The 20,089-nt window shown below is 43.2% G+C and overlaps 1 protein-coding gene across 4 annotated transcripts in view; it reads left to right on the forward strand.

Annotated features, from left to right (window-relative positions):
- The window catches only part of SH3D21 (SH3 domain containing 21), a 57,403-nt gene extending 46,217 nt beyond the window's left edge, over window positions 1-11,186 (forward strand). For 3 of the 4 annotated variants that reach the window (XM_069971675.1, XM_069971674.1, XM_069971677.1), the window contains 4 exons: window positions 1,037-1,102; window positions 2,927-3,123; window positions 6,510-6,573; window positions 9,915-11,186. In XM_069971675.1, the coding sequence (XP_069827776.1) occupies window positions 1,037-1,102; window positions 2,927-3,123; window positions 6,510-6,573; window positions 9,915-9,953 (366 nt within the window). In that variant the 3' untranslated portion in view covers window positions 9,954-11,186. The remainder of the gene's footprint in view (window positions 1-1,036; window positions 1,103-2,926; window positions 3,124-6,509; window positions 6,574-9,914) is intronic. The other variant, XM_069971676.1, reaches the window with a different exon arrangement.
- Window positions 11,187-20,089: the final 8,903 nt, after the last annotated feature.

The raw sequence follows: 20,089 nt of genomic DNA on the forward strand, positions 1-20,089 counted from the left end.
AACGATTATCCAAACGATAATCGTCCCGTGGAATAGGGCCCTAAAGGGAACTGCCCCGAGCAAGAACTGTCCAAAGCAGTAGAAAATCCCCATAGAAAACCCTCTCCTGCTCTGGACAGTTCCTGTTTCGGCCAGAGATGGCAGCAGAGAGCACTGTGTCAGACTGAAAATAAAACATTTCCTGCAGGACATACAGCAGCTTATAAGTACGGGAAGACTTGAGATTTTTAAATAGAAGTAAATTACAAATCTATATAATTTTCCAAAACCAGTTGATTTGAAAGAAAAAGATTTTCGCTGGACAAGATCCTTACACTGTATTTTTAAACAACCTCCCTATGTGATTTCTATCATTTCTGTTAATCACTTCATTTACCAAAACCGACTTCCTAGCCTAAAAAAAAAAAAAACATTTCTAAAGTCTTGGCCACTAGAGGTCTCACTTCTCGGCAACCATCTGTTCACTGCCTGTTGAGAGAATTCTGTCTTTAGTAACAGACACAGCAAGACAAAACACAAAAATTGGGGCTTAGCATGTGCTCTGTGCAGGTGAGAGGGAGAGACAGAAAGACTGTGTACCTGTAAACTGAGATGATACAGTTGTGGACTATATTACCAGTATGACCAAGAGTAAGTAAAAAAGAGCATTCTGAAAATGAAGAACAACTCTGTCAAAATGTAAAAATCCAGAGAAGGGGAAGGGGGTGGTGGGAACAAAATAAAAAAGTAATACTTACCCGTCCCCATGCACCCACAGTACAGAGTCACCACACATGGACCGCCCACTGGCCTCCTGTAGCTCCTAGTCAACCTTGCTCAGAGATGCCTGCTCAGCCCGTCAGTGAGGAGGGATACCTCTGCAGTAACTTACTGGCTGAGCAGGTAGCTCCTGTGGGCACTGCACCTGCAGGGGCACCTAGACAGGTAAGTATCACTTCTTTATTATGTTGCCAAGAACTGAACAATTGATTTGTCCATTTTCAGCTGTCATTGTGTACATAGTCCCCTTTACTAAGTTTGCCTCTATCTATCTCAGAATGAATCTCTTAGCAATAAAGATGAAGATCAAGTGAATTCCCACATAAAAAGTCCACTCAGTAAGGTATGTAATACTATCTGCTCTCATCTGTATCATGTGAAGCACATTCATGCGGGTGATATAACCCCAAGCTATAGAGCACATTACACCTGTCAGGTTCACTTGCTGAAGGGAAAGTCAGGTCTCGTTCTCACGATAAGAACAAGGATGTTACCTGCAGATTTAAAGGGAATTTCCCACCCTTTATTATGGCATCTCAACTGTGGATTCCTGCTGATCTATGAATGAGGGGGCCCTGGTGGTCGCCTCTGACAGTGGTCACACAGGCCTAGTAAATCCAGATAGCTGTGTATGCTTATCGTTTTACATGTCTTTGATTTCAATGGGGGTATCACTTGCACTTGGGCACTGTTGTCAGGGGTAGCACAAAGGCTCCTTGGTCAAGTAAGGAAACACCAATATCTGATGCTTGGCCAGGTGCCCTCTGCAGACGATCGGGACCCCCACCAATCATACTTTTATAGTGTCTACTTAAGTGAATAATACTTAAAGGTGTTTTCCTGGAGCTCTCCACAGAGATTAGGCCATCAGTCACTGATTTTGGTGGTACTGTCAATAAGCTGTTCAGTGCCATTCACTGTGTAGTGGCCGGACCTGGTAACTGCAGCACAGCTGACGCTCACTTGAAGTTACACATCGCCATGGAACAAACTACTTCCGGCCCCATTCACTGTGTAGTTCTGACACTGAACAGCTGATGGGCGGGGGTGCCAAGTGTCAATTAGTGACTTGAGCAAAGAAAATCCCTTTAAAAAGGACCTTTGGTTAGTATAAGAATAAATTATATTTTAGATTATTTTTTAGCCTCTGGTGCCTACACAGTTTCTACCCCACTTAGGGCCCTATTCCACCGGACGATTATCGTTCAGATTATAGTTAAATCGTTCGAATCTAAACGATAATCGTTCAGTTGAAATGCAGTTAACGATTAACGACCGAACGAGAAATCGTTGATCGCTTTAGAAGACCTGGACCTATTTTTATCGTTGCTCGTTCGCAAATCGTTCGCATTGAATAAGATGTCGTTCGGTCATTCGCAATAGATACGAACGCAATAGCGAAGAAAAAACGATCGCAAATACGATCATAAGTAAGGATTATCGTTCCATGGAAATGAGTAAACGTTTTCAGGTCTTTCGCAATAGCGGTCGTTTGAGATCGTTAATCGTTAACGATTATGCAACTGATAATCGTCCGGTGGAATAGGGCCCTTAGTCTTAGTCCCCTTAGAGGATTTGTGTCATACCGGTATACTGGTACGCTGGTCTCGATATTCCAACGAGGGTGAGGAATAGGGGAGTAGAGTGATGGAAAAATCAGGAGGTGAAGACATCTTGTTGGTAAACTCTGCAGATATGAGACGTGACTGGAAGAATAGGCCATCAGTCACTGATCGCCAGTCACTGTGAATCAACTGTTCAGTGCCTGCACTACATACAGTAGTTGGCGCCATTCACTGTGTAGTGGCCAGACCTGGTAACTGCATCGAGACGAAAAAGGAAAGTGAAGGACTCCCAACAGAATCTGTTAGTAACTGGACTGTGTTGACTGTGTTGGCGGTGTAGAACAGCATCTACCACTATACGGCCACTGTTTAGTCTTTGTATGGCGATTGTATTCAGCAATAGCTTAGCGGTATAATTTAGAGTGTGTGAGTGTATAGGTGTATTATTTATTGGCTTTGCTGTGCAGAGGATGCAGATATTTTCTCTGTTGACCAAAGTCTGGTGTACCGTAGAGCAGATGTTCTTAACCTAAACCTTCATGAAATCCTGCCCCCCCTATATATATGTATTCACTCTTCCATGTCTTTTGTTGCTTTTCTAGAATACTCCACGGTTTTCTAATTCACCTGCTCAAACAAATACTCCAGCTGCAAAGATCAGCACAAATACCACTCCGGCTTTCGTAACAACCAAAAAGAGTCCTGAGCCCGAGGCGGTACAGAATATTCAGGTGGAGGAACTTATGGAAGAAGTCAAATCACTTAAACTTATGATGGAGATACTTAAAACTAAGCACCTGTAAGTCAATAGGCCAATCTCTTTCTTTTTTTTTTATGTGAACATGTAGTATCTCTTCCTATGTTTCTTGTTCGGTTAGTTACAAAACAGAACTTTTTGCAAAATTTGTAACAAGTTCGTAAAGAAAGTGGCTACACAATTTAATACACATAAAAAAGGGTATGCTCACCTGTCTGCACTCCCTTCTGGTTTCCGTCTACCGGTCTCTAGTGTGCCCCTCTGATCGTGCCCGCCTCCAGCCAAATCAGCCAGTCACTGACTGAGACAGGACAACGTTGTCACTCTTGTTTCAGTCAGGAAGTGGAGGTGGCTGGGACAGGGGACATCTGGGGAGCACAGACAGGTAAGTATTGATGAGCAAACTTGCTGAATTGCACTAAAACAGCTAAACACCTGCAATCGTTTAGCTGCTTTAGTGCGGTTTGTTTAAGGATCGGTTCGGACAAACCCAAACTTTTCTTCAAGGTTCAGCCTGCTGAACCAAACTTTTAAGAAGTTCGCTCATCTCTAGTATTTGTTTGTAAAATTTAAAAATATATTTTTTTCACATTATAGTTTCATTACATTATCTGTTGTGATAATGTTTAAGGCTATGTTCACACAGCGTTTCTTGATGTGAAAATACAGCCATATTTTGATCATTATGACTGTAAAAAAAATAACAGGTGAAACAACAGCTGTTTCTTTACAATGACCGTGATCAGGTTAATTATTAAAAAATGTCAGTTTTTTCACCTAAAAAGACCTTGTTGTGGGAACTTAGCCTAAGGCTTCGTTCCCACTGAGCAAAAGGAGCGGATTACGCAAGGAAATATTTCCGCCTGAAATCAACTGACGCTGAATTCCGAGCAGAATATAAGCAGAATGTAAGCAGAATCCCTGCGTATTCTGCTAGGAAAGTGTTCAGCTCCTAATCAGCTCTTGACAAATTCAGCGCGGAATACTCGAGGAATCCGCGCTGAATCCGCATGCATTCAGCGCTGAAATTCAGCGAGTATTTGGTGAGTAAACTAGACTATACCAGAATATATACTAGAATCCTCCTCCCCCCCCTTTTCCCCATTTCCGCGCTGATTCAGCGAGTAATTTCCGCTTGTATTACGCTTGTATTCCGCGCTGAATCCGCGCTGAAACAGAAAATCAGAGCCCCATTGATTTGTATAGGCGTCCGCTAGCGGAAGAATGAACATGTTCATTCTTCTGGCGGAAAGCGGATTAGTTCAGTGCGGAAATTCCACTGTGTGAACTGCAGAGCAGAATTTCCATTCAACACAATGGAAATTAGCTCTGCACCTATTTTAACGGCTGAAATTTCAGCGCTGATTCAGCGCAGAAATTCAGCTGCTTTTGCTCAGTGGGAACGAGCCCTTAAAGTGTAACTGTCGTTTCAGTGTCATTTTTCAGTAAACAATAAATATCAACAGTACAAGCGATTTTAAGAAACTCTGTAATAGGGTTTTATTTGGCAAAAGTGTTTCCTTCTGTACTGAAAAAGCTGTTTTCCTAACTCCCCCCTGACTTCAGAAGAAGCTAAATTTCTGTGTCCATTATGCCCTACGGAGAGGGGAGGGGTTAAGAGGGGAGGGGTTAAGAGGAGTGAGTGAGCACAGGGAGGAGAAATATCAGTTCTGCACAGCACAACACCCTGCAATCTTCTCTCACCAAGTTCCTAGATTAGCACTGACCTTTCTGACCTCTGAATCCAGCGTTTTAGGTGCCCAGAAAATCTCCAAACAGCTGACCTTTTTGTCGCTTCTTCCTGCTCACTCATCTCCCTCGGCCCCTCCCCCCTCCATAGGATATAATGCACATAGTAGAACCCGTCCTCTCTGGCTTCTCTGTAATGAAGACAGATTTGCCTGATAATGCACAGATAAAAAGTGAGGGGGGGAGGCTGGGAAATTGCTTTTTAAGTACAGAAAGATGCTTTTTTGCCCAATAAAACTAATTAAAGAGTTTATTATAATCGCTTGTACAAAAAAAAAATCAGTTACACTTTAAGGTGATTGTCAGACATACTGTCCTACACATTTTAATATTGGCCTATAGCTGTATCCATGTTTCCCAGGCAGCCTTAGGGCTGCATCCAACTTCTTTAGCCACCGGTAATCAAATGCCGCATGCTTGGGCATGATCGAGGTTCGCTCATCTCTAATTATTATATATATTAACCCCTTACTACAAAATGATATCCTAGGACGTCATGAAAAGCAGTTAATTCGCACATCATGTTGTCCTGCGAGCTCAGGAGTCCTCACTCATTGTTGATAACGGGCCGCAGTGATAGTGGTGTGAAAGCGTTAGTGACAGCAGCTAAGCGCCTGCCACTGTCTGTTTGGGATACCCGTAGTATGACTGTGAGGGTCCCGATCATTTTCCCTGACTGCTGGAGGTAAAATACTTACCTCCTTGCGGTCTGATCAGCAATATTCTAATAGAGTCTGCCTCAGCAGGCAGACTCGCTGAGAAGATCGCAGATTACACTAATCAAAGCTATGCCATAGCATAGCATTGATCAGTATATGTAATCTAAAGACTATGTAATAGACTTAAGAAAAAGTAGAAAAGGTAAAAAAAAAAATGAGATAACCCCTCCCCCAATAAAAGATGAAATCATCCCCTCTTTACCATTTAAAAATAAAAGACATAAATATAAATACACATATATCATATATATATATATATATATATATATATATATATATATATATATATATATAGTGTGTGTAACTGTCTGATCTAGTAAAATATAACAATATTATTTCCGTATGGTGAACGGCTTAAAGGAAAAGGGGAAAAAAACACCAGGATTTCAGATTTTTTGTAAGTTTATCTATCAGAAAAAAAATAATGAAAAGTGATAAAAAGTTCCCATCCACACAAATATGGCACTAATAAAAACTAGAGATTGTGGCACAAAAACTGGCGCCCCGACCAGCCCTATAGGTGAAGGAGGGGGGAGTGCTGCAGGGAGGATTTAAAAATAAAAATGCAAAAATGCAAATCAACTATATTTTCTTTCGAATCAACAGGTGCCAGAAAGTGCCAAAGATTTGTAATTTACTTCTATGAAAAAATCTCATGTCTTCCAGTACTTATCAGCTGCTGTATGTCCTGTAGGAAGTAGTAGAGCACTGTGTGAAACTGGAAAAAATACACTACTTTCTGCAGGACGTACAGCAGCTGATAAGTACTGGAAGACTGGAGATCTTTTTAATAGAAGTAAATTACAAATCTCTGGCACTTTCTGGCACCAGTTGATTATCCCTTTAAGGCCAAAATAGGCTGCAGAGGCAAAGGGTTAAGAGTAGATGTTGTGTACTAGGGGGTCTTTATATATTTATATATACAATGGTGTAACAGTGTTATTTTTATTATTTCTGCAGGACAGATATACAAGAAATTAGATCAGAAATCAGTCAGGAGAGAGTGAAGCGCTTAGCACTGCAGGTAAGTGAGAGCAGCAGGATAAGACAAGGTGATGGGTGACCGGTTACAGTGCAGACATGTACAGAGACCCTATGTGGCAGCACGGCGGGGATCACGGTTGCATATTTTGGATACATATCCACTCATAAGGATTTAAGGGGAGAAATGCATCGCGGATCATCTGCCAGTCTATTTCAAGCACAGAACAGGTGTCCTTAATCTTTTGTGCTCGCAGTATATGAGATCGTGAAATCACCCACGTCATGGCTTGTTGTGCTTGGTTTCTATTAAGGCTTATATGTTTTTTACAGTAAAGCCTTATTCACACACAGGTATACAGTACTTAGGATAGAGGACTTGGAGGATCCTGAATGTAGAGCTAATGTTAGTCAATTAACATGGCTCTATCTTCCCCATAGTAGTTTATGGAGCCTGGAAGTACAGAGTCCAAATCTGTATTATGTCTATATTTCATCTAGAATAGGGGTATTAAACTACAGCCCACCAGCTGTTGCAAAACTGCATTTCCTATCATGTCTGGGCAGCCAAATCTTTAGCTCTTCAGGCATGATGGGAGTTGTAGTTTTGTAACAGCTGCTAGGCCGCAATTTGAGGCTCCTCTAGAAAATCCCAAGTGTCTGCATGTACCATTGTGGGATATGTAACAGCTTACTATATACTGTAATACATTTAAGCTTAAAGTGTCACTGTTGTTTAATTTTTTTTTTTTTTTTTGCAGAAATCAATAGTCCAGGCGATTTTTAAGAAACTTTGTAATTGGGTTTATTAGCCAAAAAATGCATTTTTATCATGAAAAAGTAGTTTGAAGCTCTCCCCCTGTCTTCATTGTTCTCTATGGAGAGGGGAGGGGTGGAGGGAGATGAGGCACCAAAACAGGACAACAAAGAGTTAATTTACAGCTACATCACCAGGCTATCTCCTCTAAGGTCAGCACTGACCTCTCTGACCTCTGAGTACTGGCTTTCATACAGCTCCCACTGTGTAATCCTTTGATCTCTGCTGGTGGCTAATCTCCCTTCTCCCCCCTCCCCTCTCCATAGATTACACAGGGGCCGACTGATGTAAAAGGTTGGAGATTTCCTGATAATGAGCAGCGAATGAGAGAGAGGAGGGGGGGGGGGGACCTGGGAAAGGCTTTTTGAATGCAGATAATGGCATACTTTCCTAATAAACCCAATTACAAAGTTTCTTAAAATCACCCGTACTATTGGTTTCTGCAAAATAAATAAAACGACAATGACGCTTTAAAGCGACTTTCTATCCACCAACCCATCCCACCAAACTGCTAGTACCATCCGTTTGATGAGACTTAATCCTTTAAAAAGCCTCTGCCGTGGCCCAGGTTGCTGGAACTGGTCAAGGTGGCCAGCAGCGGTAACACCCACCCCCGGACACACGACAACCGAACCTTGAAATAGGAAAGTGTGGAGGCAGGTGCGATGGCACCGAGTCCCACTTTAAACAATATTCAACTTTACTAGAACTTCCCTTCAGTACAATACAAATAGTAGCAGTGCTTAGGTACTTAGGTGCAAAAATTAGGAATAAACAGAAGTAGCTTCAGGTAGTGAAGAAATAAGCAGAAAAGTTGTAACAGGAGATAGGGGCCGGATAGGAGGACACTTACCCAATTTAGTAAGTACTCTGCCGAGATGTGGGTGAAGTGTGAATTATCTTGAAAACTCCTCGCACTCACATATAGATAAGTCCCAGTTATCTGACCGCCTTCTGCCTCTCAGAGTCGGGTTTCCGTCCTGATTGGTAGTACAAGTCCCAGGCCTCTGTCTCTGGGGGTAGCTAGCTAGTAGTTTCCTTCCTACTTAGTCGTGCGAAGTTCAGTAGAGAGCGGCTAACTTGCACTGTGCTCTACTGGGGATCAGTCTTTCTTTCCTCTCCTTCTTTAGGGGGTTTATTGTCCTGACAAACGAATCCACGGCATAGGCAAGGGGGGTGCTCCTTTATCTTCCGTTACCCTGTGGTTAGGTCTAGCAGTGTATAGCTGCTGTTGTCAGTCACACTAGAAACAAGTCTGGTCTCCTCCTCAGCTAACCCATGACTCACAACCTCTCTGGCCAAGAGCCAGGCTCCAACTCCCTAACTACAGGAAGTCCTGAGTGTGAGTAAGTGTTTGTGACAGGCTCAACCTTCCTCTTAGACTGCAGCTGCGCCTTGGGGGAGTGTGACACCTAGTGGTTGGAGTAGTGCACAGCAGTGGACTGTGCTAACGGTGATGCCTGACAGGAACACTTTTATAAGGTGTTTAAAGAGCAAAGAAAAACCTGTAAGTAGGACACTCCTTTCTTCCTCCCCACCCTCCCCATCAGTATTAACACCCCCTGGCCGGATTTTTCCTATTCATCACTGCACTTGGGCTGTAGCAACACAGATGCAGTTTAGACAAGTGGTAAATAGGAGAAATCCTGCCTGGAGGTGTTCCTAATCATGGGCAGGGTGTGGAGGAATGAAGGCGAGGCATCACGGACCTGGGGCACAGACAATCTAGGTGTCAGGACTGGCAAGTACAGACAGGACAGAGACAGTGGGCCCTGGCTCTGAACCCACCCACTGACCCTACCTACTTGCCTCGGTCGACCCTAAACGGTCGCGGACAACCACAAAGGCGTTCCCTGCACTGCGTAGGTGAAACACGGAACAAGACAGACAGACAAACACAACAAGAATAGTAGAACAATCCAGGTTAAACCACACGGGCAACGCAGTACAGAATCAGTAACACCAGGGGTAGTCAAAGGTCAGGCGGAGGTCAGAACACCGGTACGTCAGGCAGAAAAGGAATTAGGACGGGGTTCGCAAGAATAGGACAAGGGGAGCTGGGATCAGAATTAACCTAATAGCCAGCGATTACCAACTGGCTTTAACTTTACTTTATACTGGATCAGGAGGCCGGACCAGATACTGATTGGTCCGGTCTCCTGATTCCAGCAACACTACAGCTGCGGTGCTGCAGGCCAAGTGGCAGAGCGATCTGTCACTCAGCCTGCACGGGAGCCGCATCAGCTGTGCCGGCCGCCCGGCTGACTGTCACGTGAGACTGCGGCGCCCCGCGCTCTCGAGCCGGCCGCCGGAGCCGAGCCACAAGGATGGTGGATACAGAGTTAGAATTGCTTGAAAGTGAATTTAGCAGCAGGACACAGGAATCTAACTGGAGGTGGTTTGGATTGGTAGATATAGCCAGGTAAAATGCACATCACCATGCTTCGCTCCCTGCTGGCACAAAATCTTGCTGGGAGCTTATAGGGCACAAAAGTGTTGAAATACTGGATGAAATTAACTAATTTACCCTTGAAAAGAAAATATTTATCTTTTTGTGCATTGTTTAGATGGAAATCGACAACCTCAAGAAACTCGCATCATCCTAAATAGCACTGGAAACGTGGGCTGGTCCCATGAGCACATAACAAGAAGCAGAATCAATCACCACACATCAAAACTACAAAAGAAAATAAGTCTTGAAGACTTCACTGGGGATGGACACTAGAAGACGTATTCTGAGAAAAAAATCATTTCACTGCCACTGCTCTTGTTTCTTTTATTTTTTGGTCTTTCACTGTGTTATATTTCTTATTCTTTTATAACGTCTGCAATGTAGTCAGCAAAAATAGTATTTATTGATAAAACTGTGTTATTCAGACCATGCACTCCAATTCTACATTCAACTTTTTTTTTCCCATAATCACCTTCATACATAGATCAAGTATTGCACTATTGGTGTAGGATTATAAAGGCACCTATTACAAAGTATCATAATAAGAGAAAAGGCTTCAGTCCACAATAGAAAATTTCTTTAGGATAAATTCAAGCACAAGCATCAGTGGTTCAAAAGGGAGCACCTTTGCCAAAGGTGGTGCACGGGTGTTCCTTTTATACCCTTGACTTAATTCCAATATGATCCAGATAGTAAAACCTCACCATACAGAGAACACGTTTAATCAGTGTTGTTTATATGTACCATCTGTGCGATAAAGAAAACAAAACTTTTTGCCCTATTTTTCAATACATACAGTGTTTTAGATAACTATGTAAAGAGGTATCCCACCACGGTTTTGGCTGGTGAGCATAGTATGCGATCAACAAGTTTATGTCTCCATGTGGCGGCTGGCCAAGGGACTGTCAGTGGTACTCTGCCAGAGTGGTAAACATGCCAATAAGAGTGAAGAAAAGATTAGCGGCATTCACCATATCCAATTCAGTCTTTTATAGAACCTTTCAAGCAGTTTCACGAGATTGTGCTTCATCTGGCCTTCAAGTACCACGAGGCTGGAAGAAGCACAATCGCGTGAAACAGCCCTCGCCTTTGTGAAACGCACCCGCTATCTGTTATTCCCCGCATATTGTGGCAAGGCAAGAAAGTTCTATAAAAAACTGAATTGAATATGGTGAGTGCCACAAATCTTTTCTTCAGTCATTGTCATACAGTATATTAGCCAATCTATGACTCCAATGTTTGCAATGTGTCTAGCAGAGAAACTATGGGTCTCATATAAAACTAATTAAGCAAAGACCAGCTTTAACATTTCAATTACAAGTTTGGCTCTGTTCAGATCATGGTTGGACTTTATGTGGTAAGGCTTCAGGTACAGTAAGAACGCGTTTCGGCCAAGCATGGCCTTCATCAGCATAAGGAGTACATCTTAAGCTGATGAAGGCCATGCTTGGCCAAAACGCCTCCTTGCTGTACCTGATCCCTATTGCACTACAGTAAATTAGCAAGAATTATTTGTCGAGTGCCGGGTCTTCTCTACCATTTGTTCTGGATACCTACTACCTTGAGCACCACTGCTACAGAAGTGCCGTCCTCTTCATATTGTTCCAGACTTTATGTGGTGACCAGTGTTAATGGTTGTATACTATGCACCTTCATACATAGAACACGGTGCAGCGTGAGGCCAGCCTCAGTGTTATGCTTAGTTGCTATGGATGACTGCTCCTTGTTTTGTCTTCATTAGTTTTCATTCACATTGTATTTCCTTGGATAAGTACGTAATCTGAGGTGCCTGACTACTCAGAGTCTTTATTCTATCTTTACCAATAATGCTGAAGTTATCAGTTGAACCAGACCAGTTATGTTCCTGGCTATATCTAGCACTTGCTAGTTAACCCTTTCAGGACCAAGCTGATTTTGGCCTTAAATAAGAAGTACGATAATTAAAAAAAAAAAAAAATTCAGCTGGCAAAGGTGGTGTTGGTGGGGAGAATAGTAAACACCCTCTATTTACCTCTCTCTGTGCCCACACACAGGCTCAAGGCATTTTCCCCCCGAGTTCCAATGTCGTCATGACTCGGGGGGAAATACCCAACCCAGCTGATGGATTGCATGCTTAGCCAATCAGTGGCTGGGGCAGTGTCCCGCTCCAGTCACTGATTGGCTGAGCAGACAGTCTATTAGCTGGGCCGACACGTTCCAGCAGCAGGAGTCCTGGATCAGCAATCCAGCTCTGCAAAGGCACAGGGAGAGGTAAGTAGTGATTGTTATTTATGTTGCCCCTGCCGGCTAAGAAATTTTCTTACGATGCCTGGTCTTTTCCTTTAAGTTCCAGAATCTGACCGCTCTCTCACTTTATGAGGTTATAGCTCTGCGATGCTTTAACTTATCTGAGATTGTTGTTTTTCGTGACATATTGTATTTTAGGTTATTGGTAAATTTTTGGTCAATATCCGTCCAATTTCCTTGTAAAAAATGCCCACATTTCATGAAAAAAAATTGCAAAACCGTGCAGGTTACGGTGAATGTACCATCAGGTACATCGCTTTAAGTTTTTCACCTAAATATACCAGCGCCGGCCCGGACAGAAGAAGAACTGGAAGCAGGCCTGACGGCTCCCAGGGTGACAGAACCCCCCTCTCCTCTGTGACTCAGCTCTATTAGAATCAATGGAGACGCATTGCAGAGGGGTGGGATGTTTGTCACACTGGCGGCAGTCAGGCCTGCCGCCGGTGCCTGGGAATAAACTGGCGCCATGCACAGGCAATGGGCAGCAGTTTAAAAAAAGGACCACGGTACCAGCATCCCAACACTGGCGGCAGTCTATTCAGGTAAAAACCTACACCGATGTACCCGATGGTACATTCGCTTTAAATCATGTGATAATTTTATTGCCAGCAATACCAGATATGCTTACATTATTTTTCTACATTTATCACTTGCTTTGGGGGATTTGTGGATTATGTGTGTATTTCGCTTTATTTATATTTTTTTATTTTTACTTTTACTGTCCCACCATAGGGACTTTACTATCTCCTTGCCTGATATTACATAGGCATACAGTGCTGATCTGCCCTGCATTGTATTATAGCTGTCATAGTCATAGCTGATCATATTCAGCCTTACACCCCTGGTCCTAAAGAGGTTAAAAGCTGTTGAACACAAAGTGAACTCTATGGGGGATATTTATGAAGACTGGGGTACTGTTACGCCGGTTCTAAATTAGACCCCGCCGGATTTACCGCACACGCCTCCTAGTGAATCCGGCCTGAACTGCGCCTGCCGTATGGCGGGTGCAGAAATCTACACCTCCTCCTTTCTGTATTAATTTATGTCTTCGAGCGGGCGTAAATCATAGTAAATCAGATGCGGCCACACCTCCTCGGCTCCTCCTCGCCTTTCTGTACCCCCCTTCCCCCTCGAGTGGGGGATACAGCAGGCAAACGCCAGGGAGAAGGGGAAAATCTGAGTCTTCTCACTAGCATATGCCAGGGGCGCAACAATAGTATCTGTCCCCCTACATGTGGTAACCTATAGGAACTATGGGCCTGATGTTTTAAAAACCAATTTAAAAAAAAGTTCTATCAATACCATGTTCTAGCAAAGTTATTGCCGAGGAACATCAGCCTGTAAGCCGTAAACCTTTGCTGGCCAAGTAACAGTTATCACAACCTTAGAAAATCACATCACTTTTTTTTTCAACGTTTCTCAGAGAAAAATGGCCGATAAAAATGGTTCATGTTTATTTTGTCTACTGTACAATAAAAGCTGGATTCTGATTGGTTGCTGTGGGCAATAGACAATTATAATGACCCCTATAGTGTTTATATAGTATATAGTCTTCCACTGTAAAATGTGCAATATTGTCAATAAAGATGGAGATATATTTATTCAAACTAGCTGTAAGAATGTTTACGTGTATACAGATATATATTTAGATATAGATATACTGTATATTTACAATGTGTATATATCACCTACATGTACTAAGGGCTAAAAAGAATTGCCCTGGGGAGCAGAGAAGGGGAGTACTAGTGTTACGTGAACTTGCAGAGCGTTCGGGTTTGGCCCCACCTGAGTGCTCGGCATTTGACTTCCAGTGTCTGGAGAAGTTGGATGTATTGCTGTATCCATGTTTTTCAGGACTTCCAGGGCGGCATCTAACTCCTCCAGCCGCTAGGAGTCAAACGTCGAGCATTCAGGTGGGGCCAAACCCGAACGCTCTGCAAGTTAACGTAACACTAGTGAATACAGGTTTCTTTTTTAAAGAGGACCTGTCACCCCCCGCGCCGGGGTGACAGGCTCTCGACCCCCAGCTAGATCCCCTTATACTTACCTCATGTCGCTGAGTCCCGCTGCCGGAGCCGGTCCGGAGATATCCCGGTGAGAAGCCGGCTCCATTCATTCTCTATGGACGCCGGACCCATCTCCACAGCGCGCGCCGGCTTCTCACCGGGATATCTCCATCCCGGGACCGGCTCCGGCAGCAGGACTCAGCGACATGAGGTAAGTATAAGGGGATCTATCTGGGGGTCGGGAGCCTGTCACCCCGGCGCGGGGGGTGACAGGTCTCCTTTAAGCATTGTCTGAGCATAGAGACTTAAAGGGGTACTCCACTCAAACATAACTTTTCATATGTTGCTGCCATGGTGAGACTAATACTTGTATATCATCTATTCAGTCTCCTTCCCCCAGTTCTGAGCTGCTGTTTGTTGCTGAAGACACAAAAATCTCCCCTTACTCCCCCCTCCCTTTCTGAGACGGCTGATGTAAACAAGCCTCTGGCGGGCTTTATCTGCAACATTGTAGCTTCTTTGTAATGCTGGGAGAGTTAATCTGATGAACTCATTGTGATTAATCCTTCCGTCATTACAAAGTTGCAGGAACTTGCTTACATCAACCATCTTGGAACGGAGGGGGGAAGAGAGAAGAGCTCACACACAGATTTTTGTGTCTTCAGCAGAAAGCAGCAGCTCAGAACTGAACGAAGGAGACTAAACAGATAACAACAACTATGGAAGGAATTGTTAGTCTCTCCATGAGCAGCAACATATGAAAAGTTATGTTGGAGCAGAATGCAGAATACCCCTTTAAATAGTGCTCAAGCAACCACCTTAAACCCAGATATTGATGTTCTTATGGATTTACCTTTTCACACGCCCAGTGCATCCTCTGTGAAGGGCGGCAACTCACAGGAACAGTGCAGGCTCTCTCTGGGGATAGAAAGGCCTTGATGGCCTTCCGTGAGGGCTGTCTCTTCACCACCATACCTTGAGGACAGAGGGCCAAGTAGGGATCGTCATATAACTGTTGTAGGGACCCCCTCAAGATTGAGCATTTTCTCCCCAATGAAACTGAGATGACCTCTGGTGACAGGGTTCCACTGGCCCTCTGTATGATGAACCTAAATGGTCGGCATTTGCAGAGTTCCAGTTGGTAGCTTTACGTCAGGAACAAAGATCAGTAGAGAAATATTGTGTGGAGTTCTGCAAATTGCTCAGTTCTCCTGGTTGGAAGGATCCGGCCTATTGTTGTCAGTTTAGACTTGGTCTTTTTTATGCCAATAAGGATTACTTGGTGACCTATCCTCCTCCTGAGACTCTTGACAATGCCATGATACTGGTGCTCAGAGTGGACAAGGGATGCGGACCATCTGTTCTGCCCAACTGCAGGCTGTTGATCACGTGACCGTGCCAGTGCCCTGTAACCATGGTTCCTCCAATGGCTGACTAGCTCTGGCCAGGAGCAACCATGTGACCTCCCACTTCCTCCTAACGAGTGAGTCTTCCCCCTGCTTCCAAGCAAGGAGGGTGTGAGTCGTCTCTCTCCTACCTCAGAGGAGTTGGACGTGTTGCAGGTCCCACTTCACCTCTAGAAGTGTGGATCACCCCTTACCCCACACCATACCCCCCATACACACACACAAAAATGGAACCATTCATGTGACAGACAAAACTAATGTTATCAAGAGATTGTAAAACAAGGGGTCTCAAGCACATATAGCAGTGTAATAGGTCAATATACATGTGGAGTAGCAGGAATCCTCATGCACATAAGGGATGTAAAAAATCACCATCTATTACGCGTTTCCATCTGTGCCAAAATTTCTTTACAATCTCCTCCTCTTCTTCCAATGTGGACTCTGTCAATGCCTCTTATCCTCAGGAGGCTCGCATTCCCATCATGTGCCATCTTACAGTGTCTGGCAATTGGTTTCAGCTGGTATAGATCTTCCATTTCCATCTCTCGCCAGATGTCTAGGACATGTTCTCAGACCCTTGTTTTCAATTTCCGCGAGGTGAGTCCTACATAAATGAGATTACACGGACAGGTAGTATAATAAATGACACCTTCCATGTTGCATGTAATATGCTGTGTGATCTTGAAAGTTTTATTACCATCGCTGGATACAAAATCCACTGCTGTGTGGCTTGCCCCAATGTGGTAAGGGACGTGGATTTTGTATCCAGCGATGGTAATAAAACTTTCAAGATCACACAGCATATTACATGCACCATGCAGGTGTATCTAAGCCTATCATGTGTGATACTGTCTACTGAGCTCGTGTATCTAAGCCTATCATATGTGATACTGTCCATTGAGCTCGTGTATCCAAGCCTATCATATGTGATACTGTCTACTGAGCTACAAACCAAGTAAAAATATGAAACAAATAAAAGTGTCAGTGTACATATATACAGAATAGGAGCAGATACGGAGGATTACACCCAGCATATAATACACTGAAACATTCTGTACAAGAAATTATGACAAACTGACAACCTATGATAACCTCTGCCCTACAAAGCAGATCTCTATAGACTCACATTCAGCGTCTTCTGTCACTTTTCTCTCTGTACACTTGGTGAGAAGCTGGACAGTTTTTTAGGTCCAAATATCAGGCAGTAATGTCCTAGATAAAAATGAAAAAACAAACAAACAAATAAAAATATTTAACAGACGTCAGTGTCCTTATATACAGAATAAGAGCAGCTACTGAGGATTACACCCAGTATACAGGGCAGGAGAAGTGGTACTGTGCACTGTATATATATATACTGAGGATTACACCCAGTATACAGGGCAGGAGAAGTGGTACTGTGCACTGTATATATATATACTGAGGATTACACCCAGCATACAGGACAGGAGAAGTGGTACTGTGCACTGTATATATATATACTGAGGATTACACCCAGCATACAGGGCAGGAGAAGTGGTACTGTGCACTGTATATATATATACTGAGGATTACACCCAGCATACAGGGCAGGAGAAGTGGTACTGTGCACTGTATATATATATATATATATATATATATACTGAGGATTACACCCAGCACACAGGACAGGAGAAGTGGTACTGTGCACTGTATATATATATATACTGAGGATTACACCCAGCATACAGGGCAGGAGAAGTGGTACTGTGCACTGTATATATATATACTGAGGATTACACCCAGCACACAGGGCAGGAGAAGTGGTACTGTGCACTGTATATATATATATACTGAGGATTACACCCAGCACACAGGACAGGAGAAGTGGTACTGTGCACTGTATATATATATACTGAGGATTACACCCAGCATACAGGGCAGGAGAAGTGGTACTGTGCACTGTATATATATATACTGAGGATTACACCCAGCATACAGGACAGGAGAAGTGGTACTGTGCACTGTATATATATACTGAGGATTACACCCAGCATACAGGACAGGAGAAGTGGCACTGTGCACTGTATATATATACTGAGGATTACACCCAGCATACAGGACAGGAGAAGTGGTACTGTGCACTGTATATATATATACTGAGGATTACACCCAGCATACAGGGCAGGAGAAGTGGTACTGTGCACTGTATATATATATACTGAGGATTACACCCAGCACACAGGGCAGGAGAAGTGGTACTGTGCACTGTATATATATATATATATATATATATATACTGAGGATTACACCCAGCACACAGGACAGGAGAAGTGGTACTGTGCACTGTATATATATATACTGAGGATTACACCCAGCATACAGGGCAGGAGAAGTGGTACTGTGCACTGTATATATATATACTGAGGATTACACCCAGCATACAGGACAGGAGAAGTGGTACTGTGCACTGTATATATATACTGAGGATTACACCCAGCATACAGGGCAGGAGAAGTGGTACTGTGCACTGTGTGTATATATACTGAGGATTACACCCAGCATACAGGGCAGGAGAAGTGGTACTGTGCACTGTATATATATACTAAGGATTACACCCAGCATACAGGGCAGGAGAAGTGGTACTGTGCACTGTATATATATATACTGAGGATTACACCCAGCATACAGGACAGGAGAAGTGGTACTGTGCACTGTATATATATATATACTGAGGATTACACCCAGCATACAGGGCAGGAGAAGTGGCACTGTGCACTGTATATATATACTGAGGATTACACCCAGCATACAGGACAGGAGAAGTGGTACTGTGCACTGTATATATATATATACTGAGGATTACACCCAGCATACAGGGCAGGAGAAGTGGTACTGTGCACTGTATATATATATATATATATATATATATATATACTGAGGATTACACCCAGCATACAGGACAGGAGAAGTGGTACTGTGCACTGTATATATATATATATATATATATATATACTGAGGATTACACCCAGCATACAGGACAGGAGAAGTGGTACTGTGCACTGTATATATATATATACTGAGGATTACACCCAGCATACAGGGCAGGAGAAGTGGTACTGTGCACTGTATATATATATATACTGAGGATTACACCCAGCATACAGGACAGGAGAAGTGGTACTGTGCACTGTATATATATATATATATATATATATACTGAGGATTACACCCAGCATACAGGACAGGAGAAGTGGTACTGTGCACTGTATATATATATATACTGAGGATTACACCCAGCATACAGGGCAGGAGAAGTGGTACTGTGCACTGTATATATATATACTGAGGATTACACCCAGCACACAGGGCAGGAGAAGTGGTACTGTGCACTGTATATATATATATATACTGAGGATTACACCCAGCACACAGGACAGGAGAAGTGGTACTGTGCACTGTATATATATACTGAGGATTACACCCAGCATACAGGACAGGAGAAGTGGTACTGTGCACTGTATATATATACTAAGGATTACACCCAGCATACAGGGCAGGAGAAGTGGTACTGTGCACTGTGTGTATATATACTGAGGATTACACCCAGCATACAGGACAGGAGAAGTGGTACTGTGCACTGTATATATATATATATATATATATATACTGAGGATTACACCCAGCATACAGGACAGGAGAAGTGGTACTGGGCACTGTATATATATATATACTGAGGATTACACCCAGCATACAGGGCAGGAGAAGTGGTACTGTGCACTGTATATATATATACTGAGGATTACACCCAGCACACAGGGCAGGAGAAGTGGTACTGTGCACTGTATATATATATATATATACTGAGGATTACACCCAGCACACAGGACAGGAGAAGTGGTACTGTGCACTGTATATATATACTGAGGATTACACCCAGCATACAGGACAGGAGAAGTGGTACTGTGCACTGTATATATATACTGAGGATTACACCCAGCATACAGGGCAGGAGAAGTGGTACTGTGCACTGTGTGTATATATACTGAGGATTACACCCAGCATACAGGACAGGAGAAGTGGTACTGTGCACTGTATATATATATATACTGAGGATTACACCCAGCATACAGGGCAGGAGAAGTGGTACTGTGCACTGTATATATATACTAAGGATTACACCCAGCATACAGGGCAGGAGAAGTGGTACTGTGCACTGTATATATATATACTGAGGATTACACCCAGCATACAGGGCAGGAGAAGTGGTACTGTGCACTGTATATATATATATATACTGAGGATTACACCCAGCATACAGGACAGGAGAAGTGGTACTGTGCACTGTATATATATATATACTGAGGATTACACCCAGCATACAGGGCAGGAGAAGTGGTACTGTGCACTGTATATATATACTAAGGATTACACCCAGCATACAGGGCAGGAGAAGTGGTACTGTGCACTGTATATATATATATTTATATATATATATATATATATATATATATATATATATATATATATATATACACTGAGGATTACACCCAGCATACAGGACAGGAGAAGTGGTACTGTGCACTGTATATATATACTGAGGATTACACCCAGCATACAGGGCAGGAGAAGTG

This window comes from Dendropsophus ebraccatus, chromosome 5, assembly GCF_027789765.1.
Source record: "Dendropsophus ebraccatus isolate aDenEbr1 chromosome 5, aDenEbr1.pat, whole genome shotgun sequence".
NCBI lineage: Eukaryota > Metazoa > Chordata > Amphibia > Anura > Hylidae > Dendropsophus > Dendropsophus ebraccatus.